This window comes from Centroberyx gerrardi, chromosome 23 (assembly GCF_048128805.1).
Source record: "Centroberyx gerrardi isolate f3 chromosome 23, fCenGer3.hap1.cur.20231027, whole genome shotgun sequence".
In the NCBI taxonomy this organism is placed as follows: domain Eukaryota; kingdom Metazoa; phylum Chordata; class Actinopteri; order Beryciformes; family Berycidae; genus Centroberyx; species Centroberyx gerrardi.
In genome coordinates, this window is record NC_136019.1 from 23,010,455 (window position 1) to 23,033,552 (window position 23,098).

The window sequence follows — 23,098 nt, forward strand, 5'->3', positions numbered from 1 at the left end:
AAGCTTTTGTTAAGGTTCAATTTATAGCCTGAGAAATTTCCAAAAGTCTGCAGCATATCTAAGAGGATAGGAATAGACTCTGTTGGATTAGAAACAAAACAGAGCAGGTCATCCGCGTAAAGCGATACCTTATGGATAGTGTCTCCCCTCTTAATTCCTGCAATTCTGTCCTCTGTTCGCAAGGCAATTGCTAGGGGTTCTATGGCTATGTCAAAAAGGTTAGGCGATAAATTGCAACCCTGCCGTGTCCCTCTGTGAAGGGGGAAATAGTCTGATATGACCGTATTTGTGCGGACTGACGCCATAGGAGATGAATAAAGAATCTTGATCCAGGAACAAAATTGTGGGCCGAAACCAAATCTCTCTAGAACAGTAAATAGATAGGTCCATTCAATTCGATCAAATGCCTTTTCAGCATCAAGTGAGATAACAATCTCAGGCTGTACTGTAGAGTGAGCGGAATAGAGAACATTGAATAGGTGGCGCATATTAAAAAAAGATTGTCTGCCTGCAACAAACCCTGTTTGGTCAGGGTGAATTATAAGAGGTATCACTGTCTCCAGGCGTCGTGCAAGAGCTTTAGTGAGGACCTTATAATCGCAGCACAATAAACTTATTGGCCTATACGAACCACATTCTAGGGGATCTTTGTCCTTTTTGAGTAAAACTGAGATTGAAGCCTGAGTTAGGGTTTGTGGCAACACGCCATTATTAAATGTTTCAGCAAACACCTGGCTTAAAATGGGGGATAATTTGGAAGAGAATGCTTTAAAAAACTCAATGGGGAACCCATCAGGGCCCGGGGCCTTTCCACTTTGCATTGCATTGATTGCTTCAGTGATATCTTCTGTGGAGATCGGGCTGTCTAGGGCGGTTCGATGTTCAGAGCTGAGGCTGGGAATATCTAGTTTATCAAGGAAGGCGTGCATACAGGATTTATCTTGGAGAGCCTCTGACGTGTAGAGAGAAGAATAAAATTGTTTGAATTGGTTGTTAATGTCTTTTGGATTGCAGGAGGTTAAGCCTGGTGCAATATTTAATTCTGGTATTGTATTCTTGGAGGCAGCTTGACGTAACTGGTGAGCTAGTAATCTGCCAGGTTTCTCTCCATGCTCATACAAGCCCTGCCTTGCTCTCAATAGGAGTCGTTCAGCTTGACTGGTGGAGAGGTTCTCAAGTTCAGATTGTAGTAGCAGCCTCTCCTTCCTTCTGGGTTCGGAGAAGCTGCATATCTCGAATCAATATCTGAAATGAGGTGAGATAGCTCTGAGAGATGCCTGAAACGTTGTTTGTTCTCGTATGCAGCATATGAAATTATTTGACCTCTCAAATAGGCTTTTAATGCCTCCCATACAGTGCAATAGGAAACATCAGGTGTAACATGAATTCTTAGAAAATCATCTATCTGCGCTGCAATAAATTTCTTAAAGGCACTGCTGGACAGTAATAGTGGATCAAGGCGGCAAGTGCGCCTAGGCGCTATACTATCTGGAAAACGGATAACTAATTCGACAGGACTGTGGTCTGAGATGATGATGCTATGGTATTTGGTGTCAGCAACATAGGATAGCAGTCTGTTGTCAAGCAGGAAGAAGTCTATTCTGGAATAGGAGTGGTGGACTGGGGAGAAAAAAGAAAATTGTTTTGTGGTGGGATTCCTCTTCCTCCATGGGTCTGATAAATTATAGGAGTTCACAAAAGAGTTAATCACTGCGGCAGATTTAGAAAGGGCACGATCAGACTTTGTACTTGACCTGTCAAGTTTTAAATTCAGAACACAATTAAAATCACCTCCTAATATCAGCTGGTGCGAGTTCAGATCTGGTAGGGTAGAAATAAAATTGGAGAAAAACTGTGGATCATCCCAGTTAGGACCATACAGGTTAGCCAACACAACAGGTGTGCTGAATAGTTTCCCCACAACAATAATATAACGGCCATTATCATCCGAGATTACTTGGGATGAGACAAATTGAATGCCTTTTCTAATGAGGATGGCTGCTCCTCTAGCCCTTGCACTAAACCTGGAATGGTAGATTTGGTCAATCCAGCCTCGTTTAAGTTTGGAATGGTCATTGGACCGGATATGTGTCTCTTGGAGGAACATTATATCAGACTTTAAGGATTTCAGATGAGCAAATACTGCTTAACCGGGTTATTGGCACCTTTTAAATTCCAGCTCAGTAGAGTTGTAGAGCCTAGGGAGTTAGGACCTATGTCAGACAAAGCCATGACAGTAAACAATGAAGGAAAGTGACATAGTGATTATAATCAGAAATGTGTAGTAGGAAATAAGAATGGCTAACGAGTTGGTGGATTTGGATGCTTGCATAGGAAAAAAAATAATAAAATAAGCAGAAAATGATAAATGTAACAAGGAAGAAACATATAAGTGCAAAAAGCACTGAACCGTTCTGCCGGCCTACATATGAGGCCGCAGCTAACCCCCCTGAACTAGAGCTTAGTACTAACATGTCAAACAAAGCTAAACCGTATCTTAGTATTACACTGCTCAGGGCATTTTAACATTATTTACATTCACATACAACCGTTCCGCTCGTTATTGAATATAACCACACTGAGACCGGTATCGTAGGTAGTGTATGATGGCAGCTAGTCCAAGTTCTGTGGTCCAACAGCTAACGCTATGCGTGCTCCATCCCCTGGCTCAAACAGGTGAGGAGTGCCAAAAGCCAAATCCCTTATTATATACACCCATCAAACAACATTATAAAAAACAGCACTGCAAAGAACCATATAGAACATGGGGTAATTCTTAAAATATGAACAAAGGAATGACAAATGACTGAAGTGGCACTTAATGAGCTCAGTAGCGCACGGAGATTACGGCTAGATAATCATGACGGGGCGCATAGACTGCAAGCTAGGCTATTAATAGGACCAGACTGCTCAGCAATGGTTTTCCACTTTACCGGTAGATCACTGTCCATCAGCCCGGGGGTGCAGGTGTGCGAGGATGTACTCTTTCGCCTTAGCTGGGTCGTCGAATGACTTCTGCAGTCCCGCGGGAGTGGTGATTTTCAATATTGCCGGGTAAAGGATGCCAAACTTTGTGTTCTGACATCGATGTAGAAGCCCTCTCACCTCGGTGAAGGCTGCCCTCTTCTTCATCACCGAAGCCGTGTAGTCCGGGTGGATTCTAATCTTCTGGTTGTTGTGGAGAATGGGGCTGGCGCGTGATGCCTTCTGTAGTAGTTCCACTTTCTGCTGGAAGTAGTGGAATTTAACGATGATGGGTCTGGGTGGCTCACCACCCCTCGGCTCTGGCTGGAGACTTCTGTGCGCCCGGTCGAGTGTGGGTGCGTAATCCAGACCCAGTATGTCTTGAAGCAGTTTAGCCACAGATGCCACAGAGTTAAAAGCACCAGATTCCTTCACTCCAAAAATACGGCAATTTGATCGCCGTTGCCTGGACTCCAAGTCATTACAGGCTGTAATCAGCCTGTAATGGCCAATGGACTTCTCTGCTCTGCACCCTTCAGTGATCAATTGTTTAACGTTGATTTCGCGTCGGTGGTATCCACGGCAACGAGCGAGTGGAGAAGTTCCGTCCCATTCGCCCCTTGTATACAGTCCCGCACCCCTGAGCCCTTGCGAACTCAGGTAGTTACGCTGAGCACTTCAGTCAACGTCAGCATACGTAAAACCATAGTCCGCAAGTCTACAGTCCGGACATTTGGATTGGGCCTCTGTCTCTCGCTCTCGCTCTCTCTCGCTTTCTCTCTCTGTCGCTCTCTCTCTCGCGCGGTGAAGCCCCACTGAACTGGCTCGCGTCCGCGCTCTCTTGCTGGCCGCTAGGGATGCCCCGATAAGGTTTTTTGCCGCCGATCGCCTTGAGCCATATCTGCCGATACCGATTGGCCATACCGATCGTTTTTTTGTTTTGTTATAGCAGCTGGTATAGCAGTATTATAGGTCTAACAGTTACCATTTTACATACATTCCATCAAATTGAGTCCTGTTTAAAAAGTATCCACATTTTCTTTTTTTCTACCTCAATATTTACTTGATCATTATGTAAACAAAACCATGCGCGTTCTAGGTAGAGCAACGTGATTTGGTGAGATAACCGAAGCACAAGACTCAGACTGTTGCCACTTGCCTGTGTTGTTGAGTCGAGTTAAATAAATGGAGACACCCTCCGAAGATATATATCCGTTTCAGTCTTTGTTTTTGTATAAGTGAATGTTCTTAAGAGAGAGAGAAATTAGACTTTTCAGTTGCCTCTCCGCTGTTAGGGTCTCGACCGTCGTCCAGTTCAAGTGCAGACCATTATGTAAACAAACGCACATGGCATGTGATGAATTGATGCATTAAATAAGCAGAGAATTAAATGAGGGGAAGTAGCGGGCGTGACGGACTGTGACGTTACTGGTTGTCCATGAAGATTTGTGTTTTTAATTAACATGTAGCCTAAAGAAATATGAATTCAAGAAGTTAAAACGAATAGTGAATTAACACATATTTATTAACAGGATGAAAAAAACAATTAGCCGATTTAATAGGCTAAACGTGTATTCAAATAGCCTAACAATAAAAGGCAATATGTCTCGGAACATTGGCTTGCAGACAGTTGCATTTTAGAAATATAAATTCAAGAAGTTAAAATGAATAGCCTAGTGAATTAACACATATTAAACAGGCGAAAAAAAAAAACAATTAGCCGATTTAATAGGCTAAACGGTGTATTCAAATAGCCTAACAAATAAAAGGCAATGTATGCCTCGGAACATTGGCTTGCAGTTGAATTATTGCAAATAGCCTAACGCAACAATAATATTATGCGTGCCGTTCAGGATGTAAAATAGTCTAGTATGGCTTCTAAAACATGGTCCGAAAAACTTGAAAATAAAAAATAGCATGCAGGCCAAATAAAAATGCATTTGCTTTAAAGAAGGAAAAAAAAAAAGTTGCAATATCGCTTAGGCTAAATGCCTATGGCTTGTTAAGCATCGTCGGCAGATTCTTTTTAATAAAGAGGAGCATCTCGGCCTTTTCGGATGAGAGTCTGTTCCTGTGTTCATCCACGATGTTGGATGCAGCACTGAACAAGCGCTCACTCTCCACACTTGTGCAGGGTGCAGATAGGTAAGCTCTTGCGACAGTGGCGAGGGCAGGAAAGCGATCCTTGTTGGTTTTCCAGTACGCCAGTGGCTGTGCAGTCCGAGAGATGGGTGGCTCTGAGAGGTAGAGATTGATCTGTGACTGTGCCGCGCTGTCGCCATGGGCCTGCTGCTGTGTTCCTTCTTCCATGATTTCGCCTAACATTGATGACAAGGAACCCGGTCGTGGCACCTTGTCAGCTGGCTCGCCTGTGTCGTTGGCTCTGGGTCCTTGGTCGGCGTCTGTCTGTACGGCCAGCAGATCCAAAAGCAGTCCCCGTGTTAGCGCCTTGAGCTCGTCAGAATAAAATCTGTCCTTGTATCTTTTATTTAAAACAAAGAAAACATCACATTAATTTAGCATGGCGTTCGTTCTTTTAGACCAGCATAGAATAAAACTGTGTTATATGTCATCCTAAATAGGCCTATATAAGCCGAATACTGTATATAAACGTTTGAGAAACGATGGAAGAATGACTTCATTCTGCATAATAAGTAGCCATGTGCTTCTGTTTGTTTGAGAAAAGATGGAAGAGTGTGTATTTTCGGAGCAATGCATTTTTTTCCAGCTAAAACAGAATATTTTTGCTATTCTAAATTGGGGTGTTAGGCTAATCTAAATTAGATTTTTTTAATTATATTTTTGCTGATTATTCTATAGGCTAAATGTTGTTTTTCTCACCTTGGTGAGGTTGCCAAACTTTTTCGATGTCGGCGAATCTGAGGGTTACAGCTTCCAGCAGTGTGGATTTTGTCGTCTTCACGCCATGATCTGATGCGACATCTGTGCTAAGGAAACGTTTTAAAGCCATCACAGAAGGTATGACATCGGCGGCAGATGCGGAGGACGAGCTTATTTCCTTCGTGAGTTCTTCAAAAGGTTCCAGAAGGGATAGCATGTTTTAGATGAGTCCCCACTGGTTGGCAGTGAAGGTAGCGGGTAGATCGAAGTCAGCTGCATAAGCACCCAATGCCCGTTTTTGCTCAAGAAGACTTTGGAGCATATAATACGTGCTGTTCCATCTGGTGCTGACGTCTTGCTGCAACCTTTTTATAGGCTGGCCGAGTTGTGTCTGCACACTCTGCAGTCTGGAATATGCTAGGCAAGAGTGCTTGAAGTGTCCCACGATGCGTCTCCCTGTAGCTATGATGTCATTTATGCTGCGCTGTGACAGCACTCCATCGTGGACAGCCAGCTGAAGCGTGTGGGCCATACATCCCAAACTTTGTAATCCTGCGTCTTGCATGGCTTTTACCATGTTTCGGGCATTATCTCTGAGTATGACATGCACCTTTTCTTTTGGAATATGCCATGTCTGGAACATATTCTCGAATGCCATTGCCAGCGCTGCAGCAGTACGGGAGCCGGAGAACTCTTGGGAATGCAGGACCGCTTTACGAAGTTGGAAGTCTGCGTCAATCCACTGAGCTGTCAAACTCAGCATTGACATGGGGTTGACGTCCGAGCTCCAAATATCACTCGTAAAGCTAATTGAAGAAAAGTCTTCTTTCAGAAGGCTATCGATGTGTGAATACACTGCCTGGTAGAGCTCGGGTAGGGCAACATCTGAAAAAAACGTGCGACCTGGGAGAGTGTAGCGGGGCTCAATGTGAGAGAGTAGTCGTCGGAATCCGATGTCTTCGACCACACTGAATGGCTGATCGTCCAGCCCTATGAATTCCATGACTTTTCTTGTGATCGCCTTAGCCTTCTCACTATCACGGCTATACGCGTGGGTGCTCTCTAAAGTGGTTTGCCTTAGCGGCCGTTGTGGTGCTTTCTCTGCTTTTTTTTTTCCACTCTCCGCGGTTAGCTTAAGGAACGCGCCATGCCACGCTGGGTGATGCGACTTAAGGTGCCGTATTAAATTTGTTGTGTTGAAATTTTTTACCTTGCTTCCCCCACGAGGTATTTTGTCCTGGCATACATTACAGATGGCCTGTGTTGCATCTGTCTCACACACTTTGTAAAAGTTCCACACCGCCGACATGTTTTGAGGTGAGTTAGCATGTGACAATGACACCAACTCCGCTGAGAAATGGCTCACGTGTTTTGCGTCATCGATCGGTTTTTGCAATCGGCGACTATAAAGCATTATTGTTAGGGATGGGAATCGAGAACCGGTTCCAAATTGTCTGATCCATCAGAATCATATGCCTCCGAGGTTATCAATTCCTTTTATCGATGCCGGCATGTTTTTCTGACAGTTGCGCATGCGCACTGCAAAAACTCATGCGTCATGACGTCAAACTCTGCCTCTACGCTGCTGGACACTTGCAACAAGAAGGAGTCATGGCGGAGAGGAAGAAACGGTCCAAAGCGTGGCTTCATTTCACGAAGAAAGATGACAACAGTGCTACTTGTAACGTCTGTAAAATTATAATTTCTGTGTTCACACATAGCGTTTTTTGATGTGGAAAAAGCGCTGCCTGGAGCGCTTTTTGTGAGGAGAAATAAGAAGCGGATCACGGCAACGTCACCTGACGTTAGCTGAGCAGCTGCTAGCTCACTAACCAGCTGGTTAGCACTTCTAGCAGACAAAACAGTGTTGTGCAACAAGCAAAGGCTTACCAGATATTTCCAATACATGTCCAGTATAATCCATACTGCCTTTATGATCGCTGTTGCGGTAACGGAAATTCATTTATTACAATGTCCCATTTCTCCACCGGCACTTTCACTTTCTCCATATTCGTTGTTGCTATGGGAAGCGGCCAGCGTCTCTGTCATCGCGATTGGTCGGCTGGGAAAAAGTGGTTCACGTCACCCGGCACTTTTCTGAAAAGTTGAACATTTCTCAACTTTTGAAAGCGCTCCGCTCTGACGAAAAAAATGCCGGCTGCAGCGCTTTTCGGGAGTGGCTGCCTTTTGTGCGCCTTGCGGCCGCTTCCCATTGCTTTTAATGAGAAAAGGGCGCTGGCGGTTGGGGAAAAAACACTGTGTGAACGCAGCCTTAAGGGTGGAAACACCAGCAATATGTTGAAACATCTTAGGGTAACCATCTAACGATCTTATTTGTTTTCCAAGTTATATAATTTTAAGAAAAGGAGCATTGTCATTTATTTTAACATGTTCAAATGTTATTAGGCAGACATTCTACACTGTGTTCAGACTCGAGATAATAAAACAGCTGCGTTGACGCTGAAAACCTGTGTAGGCCTACTTTTTTTTCCACACAGAAAATTGATCGGGAATCGATAAGGGAATCGATAAAGAACCGGACCGATTAGCAGAATCGATAATGGCATTGGTATCAATAAAATCTTATCAATTCCCATCCCTAATTATTGGAATTCTCCGATCTCATATTTATACTAAATATCGGCCGATTCCGATTGCTGGCCGATTGATCGCGGCATCCCTACTGGCCGCTTATGGACAGGTTGACTTGTGTGGTGAGAGACTGTCTCGTCAACCCCATAAGTAATTTTTTTCTCTCTCCCCCAGCCCCCAAGAGTTCTTTATTCACTTAATAAAGTTGTATTGTACTACATTGCATTGCATTGTATTGTATTGTAGGTCTACGTCCGTGATTTACAGTAGGCTTTTCTCCTTTGCCCAAATGGAAATGACTGCTTCACAACAACGTTAGTGTAACTAAGAGATTCGCTGAAAAAAAAATTTTTTTACATGGTTAGATTCTCAGCTACGATACAGCCCAGCAAACATTTCGACGTCGATCAGAGGTCTAATCAACGTCGGTCCTGGAGGTCGATACGACGCCTAGTGGAGGGGCTGATATGAAAGTTTTTCTGACGTCGGTCTTTCGACCCACGTCGTTTAAACAGCTCATAGATGACATCAATCCACGTCGTTTCAACGTTTTATAGATGACATTTCAACCTATATCAAATTTACTTTTAAGCGAAGCCACTAAATACCCACATACCGTATTTCCTCTAATAGTGGCCGGTAGTCAATTAAAAGCTGGGTCTCCGATAATGGCCTGGGCCGTGGTCGACACGAACAAATAAAGGCCGGCCCCAAATACAGGCCGGGGAAAAAAACAAAGAAAAAAACAACGGTGGATACCGGTAAACTCCTGGTGCCTGTTATATAATGTAACTGTAGTTTGTAGTAACGTACAAGTGCCACAAGATGGCAGTAGCTCTATCCCCATTCAAGTTAGCAGAGGGCTAACCGGAAGTTAGCCCGCTCGGCCGGCGGAAGTCTCTGGAGCATGCCGTCGTTGATTACCGTAATTATCGTAATGCATTGCAGTAACAAAAGAAATGGCTACCTAACGTACCCCAACAGAAGCAGATCAGAAAACAAGGAGGCTTCGTACTAAAATATGAGCAAATATACTTATCAAACAGAGGGAATTAGAAATAAAGGCCTGTCTCTAATATAAGCCTGCTTCCAATAAAGGCCTGGTACCCTCTGCAGTTGAGGTAAATAAAGGCCCGGGCCAATATTAGAGGAAATACGGTACTTATGAAAGAAAATAGAATTAAGCTAAATTTCACATCTTTCTATGATACCTTGTAGTTATTTTTTATGGAATACTTTAAATCTTTAACCCATTTTGGGGCGTAGAGAAAGCATAAATACATTACATAATACTTTTCAACAAAAGACAGCATTCAGGATATAAAGAAAACACAAAAAACATTTTGAAAATAATGTTGCATTTGCTTGTTTATTGAGACAAATCCCAAACCCTGTCCCCCAGTCCTTGCTGGTGCATGTTTCAGGTAAAGTCCTATGGCTGCTTTTTCGTTTTCTGTGGCCTTCACAGCAGCTGGAAAAAAGGCACAACAAAAAAAATAATATTAATCTTTCCAGAGCCTCTTCTGATGTTGGAGCATTTTTTTGACTGTCAACGGTGGAGGCGCCTGTCTGCGGCCAGGTCCTGTTGGAAATTAACGCCATCTAGCGCCCCAGCCTAAAGGGCTTTCTGTCGGCTACACCAACTCCATTTAGCTAGCAACATCAGAAGCTACCACCCCCCTCGCTATGAATAAATACAGGAAAAATAGAGAAGAGTGGGTCCTAAAAATAACCAAAAACTCACAGGATTAATGCACAGGAAAACTGCTGTGCCACATGAATATGCACGTGTTTCATTTTCCACTACCTAACACATAACTAGCATGCTAGCTGTGTTTCCCCCCCCCCCAATTCTTATTTACAAATACGAAAACCAGCTATCTAGAAAAAAAGCCATGTAGCCTCAATCTCAAAAGTTGTCTGATCTCACCGCTGGCGCATGCATCAGAGGCCGAAGGGATTACTTAGTGTTGATGCGCAAGGAAAAATAGTTCCTATAAAGGCAACTAGAGGAAAAGTTGGAATAAAAGATAAACCTATTTTAGCCCCTATCTTGGCCATATACATTATTGCATACTGCGTTTAGAATAATAACCTTTGTGATTCATGCGTAAACACTGCCGTTTGCACCAGGGGTCGCGTTAACCGAATATTTTCCGTCATTGACAGATTTTTTTTAACAAGTCCGACTTGCACACTGACTCCATTTTGCCAATGTTCAAAATATAAATGGGAAAAGTAAAGGGAGGAACAGGGAAAGATCATAGGGGCTTCTGTTTTAGGAGGGTTTGTTAAAGCCCCAGTATGCAGGTGTTATGACCATGTAAAATTGGGGCATTTCTTCATTATTTAAACTGATTTATGTTTCCATAATTATTGGATCTCAGTTCTGTGAGTGCAGTAGTACTCAGGCGAGAGATCCAGTATTGCTCTGAGAAGACTAAAATATGAACTTTGTTCTTATATTTATTACTATTTGTTATAATATTTTTGTTTTAGCCTACTTATTTCCTACAATTAAAAATTACATTTCTGCACTGACTCAAGAAAGTACATTAAACATTCACAATTAATAAAGATTATCCGTTTATTTTTCAATTGAGCCTTTAATAAAAATGTTTATTCATGTTATTTTAATTGTCATGCTTTCATAAACATATTTAAGGTTTGGTAAAAAGTGGCATCACCGGAAAAATGTATCTTGCTGCCACAAACATCCCTTAGGCGGTTACTTTTCCCCATCTGGCTGGCTACTCAAAAATTTGGGGAACCCCCTGATAATAATCTGGATTGAGGGAGCAAACATTCAGAGTCAGAGTTAAAAAGTTAATAATAATGTTATCAATCCACTCTAGTACCTATATACAGCTAATCTGCTAATCTCGGAAACCCAGCTGTATTCTGAATAACGTTAATAACTGTTAGTTCTTCTTTTCGGGAATTCAGCTGGTCATCTTCTTGGTATGGCCCTCACGCCGCCCTCACGGCACTACTTCTGTTTGGATCTCTTCCCAACTCGTCTCTCCCTAACATTGTTGTCTCGTTTTTATTCGTTGACAAAAGTGTCAATACATTTCGTCGTAGTTTTTGTCATCATAAATTATTTTTTATTTAGTTATTGTCTCGTTTTCGTCAATGAAAAAATGTTGAAAATTATTTGTCAACGAAATTAATGTTAAAATAAAATAAAAAAATGTCTCTCTCTCTTTCAGCCTGTGGAAGCCCCTCCCTGAGTGATGGCCTCACCAATCCCCGTCTACAACTCCAACCCCCTGGACACACACAGCTCCAGTGTAAGTTTATCTGCGTGTGTGCTGCATATAATGGACTATACCTTGTGTGAGTCAGGGAGACTGTATAACTGTGCTATTTAATGTTGAAATATTTAAATCACAACACCAAAAGCATGAAACATTAATCCAATTTAGAGCTTTCAGCCGATACAGAGTGTACTTCTACTAACCACTTCTAGTACTATCTGTACTGTGTTCCTTGGTCATCTCCTCTGTAATCAAGTCATGTTCACACTAGTGTAGTGTTTCCCCTACCGTTGTCTTAAACTCACGTGCCGCCCGGCTTGGTCAAGGGGTTGCAAAAAATAAAAATAAAAAAATTACTAAACTAGAAGGGCACTCGGAGAGCGCAGACCTCCGCCAAGGCTTGTTTGTGAGTCGGATACGGATCCGCTCCAAAATTTAATGGGTTCTTCCTTGGCCCATGCTACACTCCACGTAGTTTCACGAAAATCGGGCCAGTAGTTTTTCCGTAATCCTGCTGACAAACAGACAAACAAACAAACAAACAAACGGCACCGAATACATAACCTCCTTGGCGGAGGTAATAAAGTGTATATATATATGTACATATATATATATATATATATATATATATATATATATATATATATATATATACATACATACATACATACATACATACATACATACGTACATACATATATACGTACATACATATATAATATCTTTTTATTTTTAGATGTTGCTGCAGTATTTCCTCTACTGTAGAATCTGTCATGCTGGAACGATCAAAACAGCATCTTGAAAAACCATTGCCAAAACTGCTTTGATTTTCCATAAATTTTCAGTGTCAGAGCTGATGCTTATGAGGGTATAATTTTAAAATCAAAAATGGCGCAGTTTCATCTGTTTCGCTATGTGACCGGTAAAGTTAATACTTTAGAGTAAAATCTAATACTGAAGGGGCAGGAGTTTGATTCTACCTGTTTATAAGGACTGATTCTAGATCAGCACACAGTATGGAGGAGTCTCAAAAGCTGCTCCACGGTAGGGTTGCCAACCCTCCCGGATTGGCCCGGGAGTAGGGGTGTAACGATACACTCAGCTCACGGTTCGGTATGATACACGGTACAGGGTTCACGGATCGATACAGTCACAATATTTTTAACAAAGTTTAAATGGAAACAAATTATGACTGTAGAAGATCCTTCCTTTGTTGCATAAAATGTCAAAAAACAATATTTTCAATTTAAAGTTTAACCTATTCTTAGTTTCTTTTATAATGGTTTCTTTCTTTCTTATATATTTTTCAGTGCAAAAAGCAAATAATGGAATCTCTTAAATAAAATAAATGTTGTCTAAATGAAACAAATTGTAAATTAAAATAAAATGTCTAAACAAGAATGTCCTCTTTACAATTAAGTGCAAATGTCTGAACATGGTTGATCTAACATTCTCCAAACACCTAGTTGGCCAGGCAGGCCACAAAACTTAAACTTAAATTAAAACAAATACGATACGATACGATACAACTTTATTGTCCACACGAGGTGGAAAATTGTCTTTGGCCCACAGGCATTACATAAAATCAACACAGTACATAAAATCACACAAAACATGCATATGAAGAGACACTAAGATATAATATAAAAGTGCATTAGCCGGAGTTCATCAGCTCAAACTGAGAGAATAAAGGATGAGAGTCGTCTCTAACAATACTCTGGGCTTTGTTCCTGGTCCTGTGGAGGTATAAGTCACTCATCTGGGTCTGGGGTTTTTCACTATTTTGCTGGCCATATTGACAATTCTGGCAAGTTTACCCCTTAATCTGCATTTAAGGTTGCCATACCATACTGTAAGATTAAAAGAGAGTACACTCTCAATCAGAGCCTTGTACACAATTTCTAGAATAGGCTGGCTTACTTGAAACTGTTATGTCTTCTAAGAAGATAAAGAAGCTCTACACATTTCTTGTATGTATATATTCAGTGTTTTCAGAGAAGCTCAGTTTACAGTCCAAGATTGTACCTAAGTACTTGAAATTGTCTACAGTTTCAATAGGTTGGCCATTAAGTACAATTGGCTTAACCAGAACGTCCTGATTTATATAATCAGTTCTTTAGTTTTCCCTATGTTTATCTCTAAAGCACTGCTTTCACACCATTTTTGAAGAGTGTGAGTCAGATAGCTCTCTTCACTTAAGGGGTCCCCCTTCAGTAGGAGGCCGACTAAGGCCGTGTCATCAGCATACTTATACAGACTGTAACATTGTTCTTGAATCATCATTTCATTAGTATACAGGGAAAACAATGCAGGTGAAAGAACTCTTCCCTAAAAGCAGAACAGAAATCGAAAAATAACACTCTGGCATATCCTTTCGGCTGCTGAAGATGTTTTGTGGCAGCATTAAGCAAGGTTAAAATTGCATCATCTGCTCCTCTGTGTCTTTTGTGCGCAAATTAAAGTGGGTCTAAACTACTGACAGGAGATTAAGCGATTGACTAAGAATCTTTCCATCGTCTTGCACAGGATGGAAGTCAGTGCTATTGGTCGAAAGTCATTCATCATGGTAGCACCTGCTTTCTTAGGCACAGGCTTAATGATTCACAGTTTCCATGATTTAGGTACTGTGGAGGTGTCCAACAAATACTGAAACAGCATAGTAAAGACCTCTTTTAGTTGAGGGATACAGTCTTTGAGGACACAACCTTTAAGTTCATCTGGGCCTGTGGCCTTGTTTAACTTCAGCCTGGCAAGGCTTGCAGCAACCTCTTCCTCTTTTAACACCAGAGGGGAGGATATGGGGATACTGGTGCATAGCTTATCACATTCTGCACTGTGATCATCTATGTCTAATCTGCCAAAAAAGACATTCAGTTCATTAGCAAAGGATTGGCTGTCATTGGTAGGGCCTTCATGCCTTTTACTATCCCTGCCCATCAGTGCATTGAGACCTTCCCAGGCCTGTCTCACATTGCCTGTGCAAAACTTATTTTCTTATTATCTTATTTTTATAATCAGTTTTAGCTTTCAAGATCTTTCCCCTTAATTCTCTCCTTTTCTCACGTACTAATTCCGTTACAGAAAGCTGTTTTCTTTTCATTTAGACATCTTTTCAGCTCTTTAGACACCCATAACTTATTATTTGGGAAGATAGTTTTGGTCTCGGTTACATTGCCTTCACAGAACTTGATATAAGAAGAGATAGTGTCAGTGAGATCATGACCGTCTATACAAGATTCAAAGAAAATGTCCCATTCGGTATCCTCCAAGCAGTCTCTGAGTTCCTCTTTGCTCCTTTCGGACCATACTTGTATCACTTTCGTTACAGGTTTCGTTCGCTTCACTGCAGCTCTTTACTTAGGCAAAAGGTGAATAATATTATGATTCGACCTCCCAAGGGGCAGTCTGCATACATCCTTATAGGCATCAGGGATATTCCCGAAGCAGAGATCCAATATACGGGTGGAACGAGTGGGGCAATCCACATATGGAGGGTTGGAGGGTGGGCAGGTGCCCGGACAGGTCACAAGTATTAAAATCTCCGAGAATGAAAATAGCTTGATCCGTGGAGCATGAGAGTGAATTATTATAACTCCGCTATCCTCTCCGCGGCTGCTTTATCATCCAGGCCAGGTATGTAGGTGAGAATAATGGTGATCTGGCCAAGCTCACACGGGAGGTAAACAGGTCTAAACGAGACAGTTAATATTTCGTAGTCGGGAGTACACACCTGCTCTCGTAAGCAGAACTGTGTTGCCCAGTTGTTATCAACAAACATACAAAGCCCCTCACCAATTAGTTTGTGAGAGCTACGGTTGTCTCTGTCTGCTCTGATTGTGGTGTAGCCTCTTAATTTAGGAATAGCCTGCACCTCTTTGAGCCAAATTTCAGTAAGACAGATGAGATTACGCTGCCTGAATTCACAGTCGTATTGTACTTTAGCAGTAAGTTCATCCAGCTTGTTGCTTACCGACATTGGATAAAGTGATGGCAGGTAGAGGAAATCTACAGCCACGTCTCCTGAGCCATTCTCTGACGCCTCGTCTTGAGCCTCGTTTCTTTGCTCTTTTTGCAAGTCTTTTAGTCCTCCTTATTTCAACGCAGTCCATCACCGGTGTGGGTTTGGAGAGCTAGGAGGTCCTCTCAAGTGTAGGTGAGGGCGTTCTCGTGCCAAGCAGTCCGGCAGAGACTCCCTTGCAGCAGAAATGCCGTGAGGCAAAGGGTCGTCCATAGTCATGTTAAGATCATTGTAGTACTATAAAATACTGCGGGATCACTCTAAAAGAGTATGTTTAACAACATTAAAAACGTTAAAACAAACAAACAACACTGTACAAACACGGACGCCAGGTGAGCACAGGGTCAGCAGCAGAGCCGCGACTCCGGAAGCCAACTTCCTGCATCTCACACCTGTTTCAGGATGATCAGGATGATATGTTCAGACACTGCATTTCTAACCTCGGAGGCCAGGTTTTTTTTTAAGAAAATTAGTATGTCAACATTTTCAGGCAGCAGCTGACACCTGTGACAGTCTCCTGTTGTTGAAAAAACACGCTCACTTGGGACTGAGGTAGCTGGAGCTGTAAGGTAAGCTTTTACCAGATGGGCAAGCATTGGATAAATGTGAGCATTTTCTTTCCACCACTTCAGTAGACAGTCGGTGAGAGGGAGAGAAGTCTCTTTTCTGAACATGTCCATCTCTCGCTCTATCCTTTGTTTGACTGTGCTGGCTCAACGGCAGTGAAAGAGTCCCCAAGGAGATCCTCTAATGCCGTCCTCTTTGAAGGAAGTTGGTCCTGCTCAGCACCCCCTGAGTCAGTCAGATCAAGCTCTTCTGCTTCACGTGTGAGGTTTTCACCTGTGACACCTGCTCGACTCTCTTCTGTTTCCTCCACAGTGGTATAGGTCTACAAAGAGGAGAGGTAGAAAAAAATAAATATTGAGCTAATTTATGGAGGTCTTATCTGTCTTCTTCACCCCCACCTAATGCAGCCATACACAGAAGGATGAAGTACCATAGCGCTTATGAAATTCACATTTTAAGCTAAACATGCAATTACACATAAATGTAGTTATTTAATGTCATTTTAAAAACTCATCCTCCCTCTGTCACTCACTCTCTCACACACACTTACAGGTCTATAGTTTTAATATCATTGCTAATCTATACCTACATTGCTTTCTCTTGCAGCCTGTTGAAAACAGCCTGGTGCTGGTCATGACCGACATGGTGCGAGTTCAGAATCTGGGGTCCAGAGCTGTACTCTCTAGGAGATAGTTGTAAATATCCCCGCTGTACCTGTGCACAAGCTTTTGAAGGATTGCATGCTGGCCACTGTAGTGGAGTCATCCTCGTCGGGTGCCATGCTCTGTTGAATCATGTGGGTCAGGGGAACAATGAGAGACACTGTTGGGGTCTTTTCATCGCACAGGACTTTGGTGGCTGTCTTCAGAGGATTGAGCAATTTCACTATGTCCTCCGCATCAGTGATGTCATTGCCATCCAGAGTATCAATGTCCTGTACATTCTGCCACAGTTCTGGGCTGACAAGAGCTGCTTTTACAGTTGCATGCTGCTCAAGATAGCGATGTAGCATGTCCAATGTGCTGTTCCACCGGGTGGTTACGTCAATTATCAGTTTATGCGGTGGCAGCCCCAGAAGTTTTTGTTTGGGTACCAATAGTGCGGTGGCTGTGCTACTGTGGAAAAAGGATGCGACCCTTCTCATGCGTCCAAGCAAACGACTAATGCAGGGAACTCCCAAGCCTGCTTGGGTAGCCAGATTTAAAGTGTGTGTCCTAGCCCGGCCTCTCTCACAGCTACATCCATATTCCTAGCATTGTCTGTCACAACGGCGATGGTCTGATTAGCTCTTCCAAGCTCCCACTCAATAACAGTCAATTTCAGCGCTATATTTTTGCCAATGTGTGATTTGAACAGTGCGCGTGTTTGGAGCACAAAACTCACCATTTCCCTCTGGCAGTTGATTATGTGGGATGTAGCTCTGGGTAGGTCGGGACGACGATGGCACGACCGGGAGGTCGTGCCATCTGTGGTTATCGCAACGCTTTTGGCTTCTTTGAGGGCGTCTGTCACATTTGCCTTTGCCTTGTTGTACATGGCTGGGATTACAGATTGACTGAAGTGTGTACGTGACAGAATTTTATATTTGGGCTCCAGCGTGTTCACGAGTTTTCGAAATCCTGCGTTATCGATTAATGAAAATGGCCTAATGTCTTTTGCAATAAAAACACCAATGCTTTGTGTTATCTCTTTTGCCCGCTGACTTGTTTCTGGAAGCGGTGCTGCAAAGGAATTCTTCTGAGTTGCTTGGCCTTTGGCTAATTTAGTAACAGGTTGGGACTGAAGCTTTGCCTTATGATGGCATTGTAGATGGTGAAACATATTGGAGGTGTTGCCCGTACTGTGAGACATGGTGTACTTGCAAAGCCTGCAAATGGTCTTTGTTTTGTCAACAACCTTGTCATTGTTTTCTTGCCTACGTACTGGAAAACCAAAATGCTGCCATACAATTGATTTAAAGTTTGACGAGGCGTCCTCTATTTCGATTTCCCAGCTTTTTTCCTGTTGCGCGCTACACACTTGGCTGATCCGGGTCTCGAGTGAATGTCGGTGAACGTCGGTGTCAACGACGTCATAACGCCATCCAGGCAGACTAGGATATAGGATTACTGATTCCGCCCTCTAGCGTTTAAAGTATGTAAATGAAAACAAAGAGTAGTCTATATTTTGGTGGGGCAGCTAATTGATGAGCTTTAGTTAATATTGCACACCATTTTTCACATCCACGATGCCCATCGTCCCGTTTTTGGATCATGAGATTTTGTCCCACAATATATCGTTACACCCCTAGCCGGGAGACTCCGGTAATTAGCCTCAGTCTCCCGGGATGGAAAAAATTTATTCCCAGAGATTTTTTGATGGCTGAAATATAAGAATAAATAAAGAATAATAAAAATTGCACTATGTAGGTTGATTTAAGTGACATGAGACACAACTGGAGAGGATTTACTAAATTGTTCTGAATGTAGCATAATGTTTTACCAATCATGGGCGATGTATGTGTGCGTCGGGTACGTTGTGCGTCAGATGAAGGTAAGATGCCTTTGCTGTTTATTTTTATGACTTTTTGCTGGGCTATGCTTTTTACGTATTTACTGTGTTTTTCTTGGTTTTAGGTTGTGTATTTAGCAACTGGCAGTGTGTGATGATGGTTAACGGGACATGCACGTTTAGGGCTGTGACGGTACTGAAATGTTCTTACCGCGTTGAAAAAGTAGTGCCCCCCTGCGGTTTGGCTTACCCCAGACACTGCTGCCAACCCCAGACACTGCAACATTTTATATTGTTTATCAATATTATATTTTGTATTTTTATGTAATAAGTAGGCTATTGATATATTTATTAATATATTTTTTTTAATTTTCCTGTTAAATGATAAAGACTGAGAACAAGAGTTAATAGAAGTAGTTTGAGGTACAGAGAGGAGCAGCGCTCACATGATGCTCACGAGACGAAGGGGAAGGATGCCGACTAGAGCGCCTCGTATAGCCTAGGACTCCTAGTTATGAATAAATCTGCACAGCTTGCACAGCTGTTCAAGAACAATATTGGACGTTTCACACTGGCTGGCGTTGAGATTTAAAATTGAAATTTCTCAAACACTGGAAATGCTATGGTCTCATCCTTCCGTGAGTTTTTCCAAATATTTGGGCTTTAAAGGCCTGCGTTTTCAGAATTCTAAAAAATGAGGGCTGTAAATAAATTTTTGCAATTTTCTCCCTGCAACACACCCACAACTTGCGCAAGTACAGCGGGCTACAGCGCACTGATAGACAGATGTGAAAGTCTCTCCCTCTCCTCCTTTTTTCCATCCAGCAAGTCAGCGGCATCAAAACATGTAAAGTAATTTCACACATATGATTACCAGTGTTGGGAATAACGCAGTACAAAGTAAGTACTTTTGGCAGTAACTAGTAATGTAACTAATTACTTTTGCAAATTAAATAGCACAATTACAATTACTGAAATTTAAATGGGCTCGTTACTCGTTACTGGATTATCCGGTTTATGATCATCCGACTTTACGGTGGCGCAAGTGAATCAAAAGACTATCAACCTCCCTGGCGACTTTATTTCTCAAAAGTGACTAGCGGCAAATCTGGCGACTTTTTCTGACAATGGGAAGCAATATTAATGTGTTGAATCCCAAAGCATTTGGCAATAAATTGGTATGGCACCCGCTTTTCTCTACTTGCTTGTCTAATCCAGAGAGGTCTGATGATCACAGCACTTCCCACACACAGTGTAGCTCCCTCCCTCCGCTGAGAGCAGGGACTGTAGGATAGGGTCCACTTGTAATTGTTACCGGCGTACGCCGAAACTGGCCCAGGTGGGCAGAGTCAGCACTTATATTAAAACGGGCTACGCCGCGGCGTGCATAACAAGTGCAGCATTATATATTGATATGCAAATTATCGTATGACATCATCTGGCGACTTCTAGCGACTTTCTGAGCAGTCAATACAGTGTTTCCTCTAGGTTTTTTTTAGCAGCGGGGGAAAGGGTTTTGTTGTACCTGGGTGGTGCGCGCGTGGTCGGAGTGAATATCAATAGGTAATTAAAAAATATGAAATAAAGTGACACTTGACTGCAAAACAAACTTTAGAACATACTCCACTCTCCACTCTCCTCACTTTCTGCCCCTTTAATGGCAGGTAACGTTACCTGTGGTATTTAAGTTAAGTCAGCCGTGGCGACACTGATCCGTTGTATCTGTCGTTTTCCGTTCATTTCAATTAATTTTCAATAAGAGCTATTGTTGTTCGGACAGGACTGATGATGAATCCGTCTCCGTCAGATTTCCATCTGTTTTGACGGACAGAAAGTTCAACCCAGTTGAACTTTTTCTGGACAGACGGATTCGTCACCATCAGAGGCGTTCCTAAGTTTGTTTTGGAAAAAAACAGTGCTGATCACAGACACAACGGTCTGACCAAAACAAAGATAAAACGGAGAAAGCCTGGTATAACGTTGGGATGACTGTAGGTTTTCCAGGTCAGTTTCTTATTTAATTTATACTGTAGAGTCTGTTTCTTCTTTTTTCTATGAAGTAGCACTGTTATGAGCAAAGCTAGGCTACTGTATTTCTGCCTTTCCCACCATGTTGACGTTCCAAAACAGCCCAATGGACAGAAATCTATCCGTCAATAATTCTGTCCGTTTTCTGACGGATCAGTGTGGCCACAGCTAGTGGAATTCAACACGTGCTGTGGGCCTGTACCGGATCTGTACTTGTTTGTCCTCCGCACTGCACTCATGTTACACATCTCTGATTACTTTTCACAAATACTGTTACTAACACATGCGAGTTTGGAGCAAGTTGTGGAATTTTAAACCTACAATAAGCAATATCAGACCTTCTAACCAATCCTGAAACTGTGTGCTATGTGGAGATTTCATTGAGACATACCGTATTTCCTCTAATATTGGCCCGGGCCTTTATTTACCTCAACTGCAGAGGGTACCAGGCCTTTATTGGAAGCAGGCTTATATTAGAGACAGGCCTTTATTTCTAATTCCCTCTGTTTGATAAGTATATTAGCTCATATTTTAGTACGAAGCCTCCTTGTTTTCTGATCTGCTTCTGTTGGGGTACGTTAGGGAGCTGTTTTTTTGTTACTGCAATGCATTACGATAATTACGGTAATTGACGACAGCATGCTCCAGAGACTTCCACTGGCCAAGCCATCTTGTGGCATACTGCCATCTTGTGGCACTTGTACGTTACTACAAACTACAGTTATATGTATAACAGGCGCCAGGAGTTTACCGGTATCCACCGTTGTTTGCATGTAAGCTGAAGCTAACTGAAGCTAAAGTAGAATCTATACAATTCTATCATATCGCCGTTTATTTCGATGCGCGAGCTCAGTCCACCTGACAGCCCTCTGTTCTGTTGGCGGCATGGAGGTTTCGGTGCGCCGAGGGCTTACTGCCGACGCTTTGAGTTTCCTGGGGGCACGGTTCAGGCCAGTGCCGATAGCTGGGCGCCGATTTGTTCCCGGTGATCCGGCCGAGATTTCGGCGGGGTCCCGCCGCCGATGCGTCACCGGGTGTCCCCGATAGGTACGGGCCGCGGGTGCGGTGGAGAGGACAGCGGCGAGAGAGAGGAGACGGACACGGTCCAGCCATGTACTAGGTTTTGAGCTAGTCTTATTTCCTTTGTTTTTTTCCCCGGCCTGTATTTGAGGCTGGCCTTTATTTGTTCGTGTCGACCACGGCCCCGGCCATTATCGGAGACCCGGCTTTTAATTGGCCACTATTAGAGGAAAATACGGTAATGATATAAACCAATATCCACACACGCAGGCCAGCTGTGTTGCTGTTTTCACCTCTTTTCTAAAGCTTGTTGTCAAATTCCACTCTGGAACGAAGCTCCTCCTGGGCCATTCAGTAACTTTAATTTTTTTTTTAAACTAGCTTGGCACCTCCCTCGCTGTTTAAAAGCGGCCCTCACCCCCACCCATTCCTGAAAAAATTCTCGTAATGGCGTCATCGACGAAGCGAGCAAGTAAACTTGTTAAACTAGTAAATTTGCTACCACATGTGGGACATGTAACCATCAGCTGGAGAAAGTTCTGGGAAAGCAAGACTGGTAACGGGCGAGACTTCTTTGTCCTTCATAGGCCCCTGTAGTGCAGTGGCTTTGCTGTGTGTTATTTATGAAAGTGTTGCGGTTTCTGTCGCCCTCTAGTAGTCAGAAAATGTTGCTTATTGCAGCTTTAAGTTTCACTTTTGTTTTCATAACGGGAGACTGTCAGATTGAGTACAATGCTACTGTGCTACTGATCTGTGCACCGCCAAATGACAGACATGATGTGATGCGCACATTAGGTGCATTAGAGATCGATTTAGATCAATTTCTATACACTGAACAACTTTTGGTTTTGTGGCGGTGCCATAATACCGCCACAACATGAATTTTAAACATGAATAAATCAACATGAATATGTTTTCAACTTCACATTGCTCCTCATAGCAGCATCATAACACTATATCAACCATCAAGGGGGACTGCGTTGTCATCAGTTACACATGCTGGCACACAGACTGATACTGTGGAGCAATACACATCTCCTTTCCTCCATCTCCAACACATGTTCCCAGGGCTCTGAATCTGGGGGTGGATTTGCTGTCCTCTTTACGGGGAATGGAAGCTGCACCCATCTGTTTGCGTCAAGTGTCCGCTGTTTTTCTCTCTACACGATCAGGACGCACCACTGGGAGTAGAAGCGTTAGCGCATGCGCTCTGTTATACTGGTTTACACTGTTAACCCTGATTCCCCCCACGCTGTTCAGGGTGTGGGAGAATCATTTGATGTTAATTCTGATTGCTCTGATTGCTCTCTATGCTCTG

At 42.8% G+C, this 23,098-nt stretch overlaps 1 protein-coding gene across 2 annotated transcripts in view; it reads left to right on the forward strand.

The window, feature by feature from the left end:
• The window catches only part of mtm1 (myotubularin 1), a 171,275-nt gene that overhangs the window by 20,866 nt on the left and 127,311 nt on the right, over nucleotides 1–23,098 (forward strand). For both annotated transcript variants that reach the window (XM_078291627.1, XM_078291628.1), the window contains exon 2: nucleotides 11,610–11,690. In XM_078291627.1, coding sequence (XP_078147753.1) covers nucleotides 11,634–11,690 — 57 coding nt within the window. In that variant the 5' untranslated portion in view covers nucleotides 11,610–11,633. The remainder of the gene's footprint in view (nucleotides 1–11,609; nucleotides 11,691–23,098) is intronic.